Genomic DNA, 11,547 nt, shown 5'->3' on the forward strand with positions numbered 1-11,547 from the left:
CAGCTCACTGAACTGCGCTATGCTGCTGCTGCTGTGTGTATGTGAACCAGTTCGCCGCCCGTCTATTTTCGAAACTCTCCGCCGGAGAAAAACGCAGAGCATATGTAGAGACAGAGATCCAATTCGGAAACTTTTCTCTCCTTGCACTCTCGGCTGGATGGCAGAGACGAATAGAATAAACAAAACGCGAGAGAGCTGTATAGCTTAAAGAGAATTTTTCTTATACACTCTTATATAAATTATCTCTATAGCTCACCTCGCTGACTAATCGACTTGCTGGATCCACATGATAACAAGGCAAAAGGACTTTCACGGGGTTGAACTCACCAAGTTGACCTAACCGGAACACGATGATTCATCCATCCGGGTTTGTATTTTTTAATAATTTATTATTACTTTATTTAATTGACGTTAATACTTTTTCGTTTCATTTCCGACATTTTGAAGAACAAAAAAGAATCAGACCAGGAAATGCAAAGTTGAGAGTTTAGCGTTGATGAGGGAGGCAGTTTTTCTGTGTGCTCTAGGAGAAAAGAAAACTCTTTTTTCGGGTTCGACCCGAGCCAACTCTCCTTGAATTATAAATAGAGCGGACCTACTTCTTGTGGTCTCCCCTCTCTTTCTTCCTTTTAACTTTTTGGTCCAAAGTTCTTTTCTTTTCTCATCACCTTTCCGTCTCTTAATGAGCTTTTGCTGCCCTTTATTCTTCTTCTTCGTGTGTCGTCAAAGAATGGGCACTTGTCCCGCTTACTAGATCTGCGCCATCGCATTCCGTCACTGTGTAGTCATCATATTCTAGAAAAACGTCACCCAGAAATATCGATATTGACGTTACGCCATTTTTGTTTTCATTCAAGAAAAATCGGTGCCCTGGCGGTCGAAATCGACAACTTGCAGAAGACGATTAAACAAACAAAAGATTTTGGGGGGAAAAGGTGAACAACGTCGAATATTGGCTGAGTGTTGTTTGATTGTCTCCATTTGAATTGATACACAAACGAATTGACATACAAAATGCGTGAGAGCGAATTAGTAAGTGAGACACATCGAAGTCACGCCCTTGAATGGCGTTCAGACGACACGTGTCTGTTATGTCTAATTGAGATTATCCGAGCCGATTCGAGTAGCAGGCTGAAAATCCATCGTCGTTTCGCCCTGGCCACTTTGAACCACAGACTCAACCCTGACGTCACTCGACCCTCGTTTCAGCAGCAAGAGAACAGCAGCTGCAGCAGCAAGAACCTGGCCAGGCTGTTGCAGAAAAATCGCAATGTTTCCTCACAAGTCCTCAACACGCTTTTGGGTATGCCAGACAGGGATTGATTTCGATTCTTGGACGGTCACCATGACCTCATTCCACACACATTGCTGCCCGTCACAGAGTGTGTGTGTGTGCTGTTATTTATTCATTATGTACGATTCTGTTTGCTGATATCTTGTTTCCCCCAATTTTCTTTGTGCAGACAGTTTAACTTCAGTGGACGTCGTCGATTTGGCGATTGAAGCCGTCTACCGACTTTATCATCACGTCTTACGCGACGAAACCGTCTTGGATAACGTGCTGACGCACTGCGTTCAAAAGGTGACCGAGCGTGAACTTTCCTTCATCCCACACTTTCTTTTTTTCTCTTTTTCGTAATCGTCTAGAGTTGTGTACAATGTTCCAGTGATTACGACGCCACGTGTCTCATTTTGTGGCTGGGAGGAGGCTAGACCCATCATCACACGTCATCAACCGGAAGCTTTTTATATATTCCACATATTTATAGAATCAAAAAACCCCAACGACGCACGTACAAGTCTAATCGAAATGGCGTTCAATGTCCCGGCCCAAAGGACATTCCAAAATGTGACTCAAATGCCACAACTTCCCGAAAAGAAGTAGTGTACAGTTTAAGAGTAGTCAGAGAGAGGCGTTTGGCCTATTTCCATCGAGCGTACCAAGCTTTGGCAACGTATACTTTCTCGTTATCCCCGTCTTATTATTATTAGAGGAACACACACAAGTTCAGGGTGGGCCGAAAAAGATATTCAGACCGGTCGTCCACCACCTTCGTCGTCGTCGTTGAAATAACTTTTTTCTTGAATCAGTTTTTTTTCCTTTTTTCTGTTGATGTTTTTCCTCCAGCGGAGGCCGGAACCCCAACATTTTTTTGTTGTTGCGCGGCATCTTGTGGCTTTTTACGCCTTCCCATTGTGCCAGGAAGAAAAAGTTTGCCGGGCATTCCAAACGACCGAAAATCTTGTCCAAGCCAAACACACCGTCTTCTACAAACAAGGATCCTCTATACTCTCCAGGGCTCCTAATAACTTTATCTTTGATATTTTAACGTCAAGTGAAACACAAAGAACAAAATGGTCAGAAATTTAATTTTTCTTCTCTCTAAAAAGAAAAGTAGAGAAAGAAATGGGGGCCGTCCATATTTAGGCTCTCTTGTGTAGGGACCAGGGCCGTCGAACAAACTCGCCCAGGTTTAATTTTAGACGAACAAACTTGGCATCATCGAGGCACCGCCCCGTTTTTCTTCTTCTCTCTGTGTGTCTGTGCCTGTGTGTGTGTGTACACCATCTCCTTACCGCCCACTGTCTCTCGTCACTACACAATGTGCGACTCCTGTGCGAATCAGTAATTATTTTTAAAATCCACAAGCATTTAGAGTCGTGGCTGATATTTTTTTCCCCCAATGGAGAATGTTGAAGGTGGAATTTTTTCACTGGAAAGAAATGGCGACCGTTTGAAATTAGCCGAGGGACAAAGTTTTCAGGGTGGAGGTCCTTTTCCTGGGAGCAGACACACACACACAGAGCAAAGACTTAATTTAGCCTGGGCGAACGAGATTCACAAGTTCTTTGGAAACATTTGCCGCCGTCGTTTTTGAACGGTTTCATATTGTCGCCAAAGTTATTGGTCTTGTTATTTTTTTTAATGATTTTTCTTTTGTGTTTTATACATGTCAACAATCGAACGGAGTAGATTGGTGAAGACCTGGACCAGCCGGAGAAATGGGTGCCTTACCTCAGTGTCATGCAGCGTCTTGCCCGTCTGAATTCATCGGCCGTGGCCCTGGCCATCAGCCAAAACGGTAATACAAACAAATTTCTAACTAGACTAACTCTAGCCCACCTATCAGCCCGCACAGACACACACACACGGCAACAACTTTGCGGAGGTGGTGCTGTCACCTGCTGGTCGGCCTTCACAACCTTATCCATCTCCATGGCCTACAGAAATGAAAACAATAACAAAAGAAAGAAAGACTTTTCTTTTTTCTTCACACAAATAAGGAAAAATCGATCAACATGTTTCTTGACATAACATCCTGCACAGAGTTTCCCTCTCTCAGATTTTTAATGAAATGTTTTTTCTTCTTCTTTTTCCTTGTTTGATGTATGTATATTTTCATGTTTCCATCCGTTTCATCATGGCAGCCAAACTGGAAAATGAGATGGTGGAACACTTGAGCGATCACTTGAGCGAGTTTGTCGCGCTGCACGTCGTCGCTCTGCTGGATCCAATCGTCAGGAGCGGCGACGCTGATGGAATTCTTATCCGACCCGGCAGACGCCCGATCCTGATGCTCCAGTTGGCCCGCCTTCTCCAAAACTCTCAATGCCAACAGTTGGTCTGCTCCGCCCTGGGTATTAGTAGACAAAAGAAGTATCTCTCTTTCTCACGTATAGAATATAGCATCAAATCGGACCCAGTATATACATATTGAAAGACATACACAGCAGAGAGACTGGGGTTTAATAGAATCTATTGGGTTCCAGTTAGTCTCGCAAGATCCTTGATTAGTTCCGCTCGACTGACGCTGGAAACTTTTTTTTTATTTTTTTCGCTTTGGGCTAAATAAAAATGGACGATATGTAACAGGTTTCGCTCTGATGCTTTGGATCAAAGAGGATTTGCAACAGCCGGAGCACAGCCGACAACCCGACGACAATGGCCGCTCGAAAACTCAACAGCTGTTGTCAACCACGGCCAACGGTTTGAAACGAATCATCCTCCGCAGCCAGCCAGAGATACAGGTATAAAAATAAAAATAAAAAGCCTTTTGGTTTTTATTTATACATTCACAAAGATGATGATTTGACCGATATCTATTTTTACGGAATTAAAAACAAAATAATTGTACCGTTGGGTTTTGGGCCGACGCAGGTGGCCGCTTTACAGGTGCTGGACGCCTTGCTGCTGAAATGTCGCCAGCTGACGGACGGCCCTCAGATGATGTCGGTCTTGATGGAGCAGCAAGATTTGGCCGAATTGATGTACGACGTCCTTTACGCTAACCATCTGCCGTTATTGGAGTAAGTTACACATTTCAATTTGTCCGGGATTCCGCTTGATGATATTCTCATTTCTTTTTCTTGGTGGACAGGTTCGCTTTGCGCTGTCTGCATCACTTGTCCCGCTGTCCGCCCTTTTTCCAGCACCGATGCGTCATCCTGGGCGTGGAGCCGCTACTGCGAGTCATTCCTCACCTGGCCGACAGCAACGCCAGCGCCTTGAGTGGCGGACTGATCGTCGCCTACGCCGTCCACCTCCTCAGCGACATGCTCTCCAAGTAAAAAAATAAGAAAACATTTCCTCTTCTTCTTCCTACTTCTCTAATTGAGGAAGGAAGGAGCGACAATCAACTCGGCATCCCCCTTGAGATTATTTAGTTACGGGCAAAGAAAGTTTCGAGTGTTGTGTGTGGGGGGCGACGTATTTTTCCATCTCATCATTTTTCCTTTTTGTTGTTGTTGTTGTTGGGCCTCTATTTGTTTAATGGGAGAAAAGAGAGACCCCGGCGACATGACATTGGACACAAATTTGTTTCTCTTTGCGTGGCCCAGTGTCGTAGCAACAAGGACAAATTAGGGATGCGGATCCCATTTCTTTCGTCCGCATCCATCCTTTCTTATCCTGGCCGGATCGGCCACACGGAAGGAGAGAACCCTTGGCTAATAGAGAAACGGATGGGGGGGAACGACTCGCTCCGGGAGATGCCCATTGGTCGCCCAGATGGCAAATAAAAGAATTGTGGGAATCTCTTTGAAAGAAATCATTAACTATTTGTTTGTTTGTTGTGTGTCGTGTGCTCATAACGACCTTAATCCGGAGAGAAAGAGAGGCCAGTCGAACTTGTTTCTGGGGGTTTTCTTTTATGATGATGCCGTGATCCGTCAAACTTTTTCCCGTGTGTGCCAACTTTTTGGGTGCTAGAGTTTTATCCACTTTTGGAGTTGTTGGGGGTAACAGTAAGAACACGCACGGAATAGTTATCCATCACGGGTTAGGGTGGGGACGTAGAGGCAGCAGGTGCGTCGTTCACACACACACATGGGCCGCCTATTGAGTTATATATAGCCGAGAAGAAAGAGAGAGAAAAACAGGAATAATGTACTAGATGCAAGTAGTAGAGTACCGCTGTTATTATTAATAAAATCCGCCCTGTGCACTCACGAGGAGGTGGCGCCGAGTTATGGCGCCGTCGCATGTCGCCTCGTTGAAATGGCGGGCGCCACTTTTTGACTCGCCCAGGACTGTCAAGTGGTGGTTCCGGAATGCCTTTCGAAATCTCAATCGATGGGGAGGACAAAGGACAATCAAATTCCCCCGAATGAGTCCGGAATTTGATTTTGTTTCCATTAAATTCCAGCAAGTCATTCCGGAATAATTCCGGAAAACGATGGAATTCCGGAATTATTCCGGGGTGTAATGAAAAGGGGGACAAATTGGGGAATGTGATTCTTTTCCAGTTGGTCTTTTTTATTAATGAGAAATTGCTAATTATTTAATTGGTAGGTACGACGGAGAAGAGTCGCTGCTGCAGCGGTGCGTCTCGTCGACGGATGAGTCGAATGGTGGATTCCACGTGGCCTGTCACATCGCCAACATGGCACTCGATTCGTGCGCTCTTCATTTGGAAACGGGTGGCGTTTACCTGGTGGCAGCACTCCTGGACAGGAAAAATCTGCCCGTGCCGATTCCGCTGGATCGTGTCTCTGAATTGATCCGATCCTGCGTCAAATCGCTGGCTCCTCCCGACAAAAAGTATAAAAAGAGTCTCTTCCCTTTTATCTCAGATTTCAATCATTTCTCCTTTTTGAATCAAAGGTGGAAGAGCGAAACGGGCAGGATCCATCTTCAAGGATTGATTCGGATGCTTTCTTCAGCTACCGGGTAAATAAGTTGATTGAAATAATTAGCCAATCGAAATGAGGGTGGAAACAAGAAAAAAAGAGGAAATTGAATTTTTCTTTTTTTATACTTCCCTTTTGCACCCGTGTCCAATCGATTCAGATTGATTGTCTACTTGACGGACGACCCTCGCGCTCGTTTGAGCTCCTACGCGTCGGCCAACAGCGCCCAACTAGCGTCCTACCAGGAGTCGCTCGATAAATTGATTGATCTCATTGTCGCTACGATCGACGAGCTCATTACTGCGTTCCAGCAAGTACGTAACGTACAAAGAAACGGGAATAAAAAAATAAAATCACGTTTACCCCGTCAAGGTGGAGTCAAAAATCAATACTTTACTCCGTCCTTATTTTGTTTTGTTTGTTTTCTTTTACTGACAGGTCGACAAAGAATCTCTTTGGTCCGATTTCTTTCTTGTGCTGGTCCAATTAGCGACGGGCTCCGCCACTGGCGCCGGTTACGTCCAGGCGGCATTGAAAGCCGGTTTCTTGCTGAGTCGAGTCTACGATGCCCGCAGAGGATCGAGCCCGGCGTCGGCTGAAAGGGACTCGGCGGATGAGCTCCTGACTTGGTTTCTGGCTCGCTCGCTCGACGGAAATCAGGAACAACCGTTCGCATTGGCTCCTACCACCAGGATCCGCCACCACCACTACGCCACCCTCCGCGGTTTGGTCCGCTCCATTCCATCCGCCCTGGCGGAATGGTCCGACTGGATCACCAACGATAAGAGGTCGCCGTTTGGAGCCAAGTGCTCCGCCCTCGTCTTGCTCTATCAGCTGGAATTATGCGAGACATCAAAGTAACAAGGCGAAGAAAGAGAAAAAGAAGAGAACAAGAAGAAGATGTGTGCGGTTGAATTGAACTTGCCGGAATTAATGATTGCGCTCGTGTTGTTCCGCATAGGGAAGCTCCGTTCGCCGGTGATCACTCGGAGGCCCTCCTGACGGCCGTTGGTGATTTGATGCTGACTCATTCCCCTTGCGACATGGACGATCCCGATCTTCTCCGCTCCGTCTGGTTCCTCATTGCCGTAAGGTTTTATTTTCGCCGAGACTTTTGTGATCTGATTTGATTTCTCATTCGCCTTTTGGGCTCATGACGACGTCTGACAAATGATTTTCTAATTGGACTTGGCAACAATGGGGGTGCCCTCCCTTTTCTTCTTCTTCCACTCGCATGCAGAGGTACAGTGATGGATTCCACGAAGCCTCGAAAGCTTTTGTCCATCTGGTGAAATGGTTCCAGCCCAATGGCTCGCTTCTGCTGCCGTGGCTCCGTCGCATTTACACGCCCCATCTGTCTCTAATGCGATGGGCCTTTGCACTCAAGGATATCGCCTCCTACTTGGGATCTTACATGGTATGTATAGCTGCTCCTGCTGTCTATATCCGCTCGCTCCTGACAGTCTACTACTTCATTACCGACAACGACGCCGCGCGCCATATGGCGGCAGGAGCAGTTCATCATCAAAGAAGCTGAGCCAAGAGTCTCAGCTTTTTTACATCCATCCTTTTACATCCATTTCCTTCCCTACTACTACTACTGCTACATCTTCTTTTTATTTTTAGATCCTTCTGTGGATCGATGAAGATGATGTCGATGGTAAAAAGGCCACAACTCTGGTCAACTTGTGTCTGGAAAGATCCGACGATGTTTTGCTCCTGAGCGTTTTCGTAAGTTTTCCATTTCATTTTGCCGAGTTTTATTTTATTTTTATTTTTATTTTAAATTTTTCAATCAAGGATTTGGCTTTCCACGAAGATGCCGGCGTCAGCTGTTGTGTGGCTTCCATTTTGGAGCGAGTGGCCGCCGGAAGCGAGTCGATGAGAGTGGCCATTGGCCGGATGATCAAGTACAACATTCCGCGATTCCTCCGTCTGACAGACGTCACTGATGACAATTACTGTAACATCATTATAACATCTGGCATTACTACTATTTGCTCCTGTGATCTAGCTGTGCACTATAGTAATCCACTATCCCTTCCTCCTCTCTGTCGCCCAGCTCGATTGATAGGATCTTTACGTCTGCTCTGTCGCCTGTCGTCATCAAGTCGTCAACGCTCCGGGCTACCGGTGGCGGATGCTGTCATCTCGGACGATTCGATTTCTGCTTGGAGGGATCCCGCCATCGTCGCCGCCCTCGTCTCGTTCCTGCCCCGCACCATTCGCTTTGGCCAGCACCAGGTGACGATGACTTTCTTTCTTTCTTATTTATTTTTTATTTATTTCTGGTGGGGTTGGTCCCGATCGATTTTCTCAAGACTTGTTTATCGCCCACCCAGACCCCGTTTCTTTTTTTTTTTCCATCCCACTCGCCCAATCTCTTTTGTTTATTTCGTTCCAGACGCTTTTTAGATTAAGAGCAGAGCAGAAGCTCAGAAAATCCCAGTGTGTTCGAGTGTGTACAGCTTTTATCGATCTTATCTCTCCTTTATGATAATAACGAGAGCGTGAATCGATTTGACTTCCAAGCTGGATGCTTTTGTTGTTGTCCGGTTTTTATCCTTTTGACTCTTGAGCGAGATGTTATATAAGTTGAAAGGCTAACTTCTAGCTGCTCCCTCCTCAAACTGTCTACGTAACTTGTGTGAATAATTAATCATTAAGATCTCTCTGACGTTTTCTCCATTTCCAACGCTCCTGCTGATGTGCTGCTACTCCGGCGTGTGATGTGTTATGCAGGTGAAATTGGGCGCGATGGATCTCTGGTCTTGGAGTTGCCGCTACTTGGAGTCGGTGCTGCTCTTGTCTGTAACCGAAACGACTCCATCCCCTTCATCTCGTGGTAATTTCCCTCCCTCTCTCTCTCTGTCCGTCTGGAGGATTGAGAGATGATGTCATTACTTATTCCGACGTCACTAATCACTCGTTTTATTTTATTGATTGACTGTTTGCCTGTTTGGCCCCCTACTAGTGCTCTGTCAAATTGTGATGGAAAATCGAAGTTTCATCGAATTTGTCGACGAGATTTATGGACGGGATGAGCTTCCAGTCTGGCGAAACGTGGCCCAATTGGTGGCGGCCATGGCCGCTTTCCATCATCTCCACCGACTAAAGGTCAGATTGTCGTCTACGACGTTGATATTTATCTAAGTCCTTCGTCGTTCACTTTTGCTGACTATCGTGGAAAAATTGTTTTTCCAAAAGTTGTTGGAGTCCGAGAGTGGGGCGCACACTTTGTGTACAAGTTTCGGACTCGACTCGATAGGGGGCCAGGAGCTTTTCCCCTCCACCCATTCAAAACTCTCTCCTCTTTCATCCGGCAGCCCAACACACACAACCCTATGGCCGGTTTTTCCTCTCTATCTTCTTCCTTTCTTCTTTGGCTGGGGTCTAAATACGAACCGCTGAACGCACCAAATCGATAGCAGAGAGAGAGACGGACCTTCTTCAAACCCCTCTATACCCTTTTTCTCTCCCTCCAGCACCCCGAGGGCGGAGGCCAATAATGCCTCGTCTGCTCCTTGACGGGTTGGTGAGGATGCGAGGGGTGGGTGATGATGGTGAAAATTCTCTCGCCTGAACGAACTCTGCTCGGGCGGTTTTTCTCTTCTTTTTTTCCATCGCTGGATGGATGGATAGATGTAGATGGTTGGATGGATGGATGGATTGAAGGAGCGAATAAGAAGACGTGTGTGTGTGCGCTCATCGTCCGTCATAAGCTCCGCTCACAATAGTTGTCCTCCCCCTCATCTCTTCCGTCTTGGCTTTTCGCCCAGTTTCATCTTCTTCTTCTTTAGCAAAAGTTCTACTAACCGAAATAAGAACTCACAAAAGAAAACGTAAAGGGGGGGACATCCCACATCCGACAGCACACAAAGTGTCCATTTTCACTTGTCTTACATCGGCCCAGCTATTCCATTGTTCGATTTTGAAAAACATAGAAAAATGAACCAAAAATTATTTAGTCGCTTTAGTTTTGATGGGCCAAGATGAACGATTCTCACTAAATAATAATAGAACAAAACTTTCTGTGATGTAACGGGCCGTGCATCATTGATTTACCATAAAAAAAGTTGTTGTTGTTTTTTCTGGTGGTGCCAAAACGGTACACTGGGATAGACTTTGGTGGCTGGGTGGGGGTGGTGTATGTATAAGGAGGAGCTAGAATGGGAGCCAGAGCCAGCTGTTACTGCTGTTGTTGTACTACCAAACAACAATGCTCCGAGTGGCGTTTGTGTCGGACAAACCCCCCCACCACCCAAATCATTGATCCATATGCTCGTTGTGGGACTCATGGGTAGACTCTCGCTCGTATCCAGCCAGTCGGATTTTCTTGATGATTTTCTTTCTCTTTTGTTCTCTCTCGCTCGACATTATCAATAGGTCATTTCGCCCGTTCGTGTTTCCATGGCCCGTCTCAGCAGAAAGCTGACGGCTGGATTAGTCGGGATGGACGGCGAAGCTGCCGAGTCGCTGGATGTTATCCTTCAGCTGCTCGACTGGCTATTACGCGATGCTACTCCCGACGACGACGACGATCCGGTCACTCCCACGACTACCAACCGACGTCTACTTATCGATCCTTCACTGGAAGATGACGACAGAGACCCAGTGAACCAGCAGCCACACCACCGTTATTGCAGCCAGGAGAGGAATGGTTTGCTGGAACACTTGTGGTCCACGTTGGTCAACTGGACGATGCGCAGTGCCGATGGGTCGACGACCAAGAACCGAATTTTCGCCTGTCTCTCGCAACTGATGCGCTCCTGTCAGCGATCACTTCCGCCCGCCCAGTTCGCCTTGCTGGCCGCCCAGCCCTGGAATTACATGGTCGTGGTCGACGCCGTCCGCTCTCCGTCGTCGTCCAGCGTGGAAGCCGTCCAGTTGGCCACGGCATTGATCCGCCACTCGAAGCAGACACTCAAATCTTGCGGTATCAACTCGTACACACATTTCAGCGCCAAAATTCAAACGTTGAATAATTCAAATGACCAAACTACTTTTTACATGTCCGTTTAGGAGCTCACCCATGGTCTACCCAACTGGAAGAGACACTGAGTCGACATCCGCCTTCACAGTAACAGTAAAGAAAAACAAAACTTTTCTTTGAGAGTTTCAAAGAAGATTAAGAGTGTCGTCATTGTCACGTTTCATCACTTGTTTCATTGCTCATTCCGCCAGTGTTTCCTCGGGATTTTTATTCTTTTCTTTTGTAGCGCTGGAAAATATATATTATACACACACAGAGAGACACACACATGCGTGTTATACGTAGTGTGTGTAAGGCCCCGGAGCTATGGAAGAACATCCACCCTCCCTATGTGATAGTGACCGACCCATGGGCTCCGTTGGTTTCTTAATGCGCAAGCGCCGCCGCTGCCGTTCGGCGGTTCCCATTTTCTCTCCCGAGAGGAG

General features: G+C 46.6%; 1 protein-coding gene across 6 annotated transcripts; it reads left to right on the plus strand.

The window, feature by feature from the left end:
• On the plus strand, nt 1-11,377 carry LOC124204754. 6 transcript variants are annotated; one of them, XM_046601939.1, is made up of 21 exons: nt 1-197; nt 252-367; nt 1,464-1,582; nt 2,975-3,083; nt 3,430-3,639; nt 3,875-4,029; nt 4,160-4,308; nt 4,380-4,565; nt 5,792-6,040; nt 6,104-6,169; nt 6,290-6,443; nt 6,568-6,986; nt 7,091-7,217; nt 7,370-7,546; nt 7,756-7,860; nt 7,930-8,092; nt 8,192-8,373; nt 8,872-8,974; nt 9,104-9,246; nt 10,516-11,065; nt 11,152-11,377. In XM_046601939.1, the coding sequence occupies exons 4-21, from the start codon at nt 3,026-3,028 to the stop codon at nt 11,211-11,213; spliced, it is 3,258 nt and encodes a 1,085-aa protein (XP_046457895.1). In that variant the 5' UTR covers nt 1-197; nt 252-367; nt 1,464-1,582; nt 2,975-3,025; the 3' UTR covers nt 11,214-11,377. The 6 variants fall into 6 exon arrangements, with proteins under 6 accessions (XP_046457895.1, XP_046457894.1, XP_046457893.1 ...); XM_046601938.1 differs by having other exon boundaries at nt 151-367; XM_046601937.1 differs by lacking the exons at nt 1-197; nt 252-367 and adding an exon at nt 405-1,303.
• Nucleotides 11,378-11,547: the final 170 nt, after the last annotated feature.

The sequence above is a fragment of the Daphnia pulex genome, chromosome 10, assembly GCF_021134715.1.
Source record: "Daphnia pulex isolate KAP4 chromosome 10, ASM2113471v1".
In the NCBI taxonomy this organism is placed as follows: Eukaryota; Metazoa; Arthropoda; class Branchiopoda; order Diplostraca; family Daphniidae; genus Daphnia; species Daphnia pulex.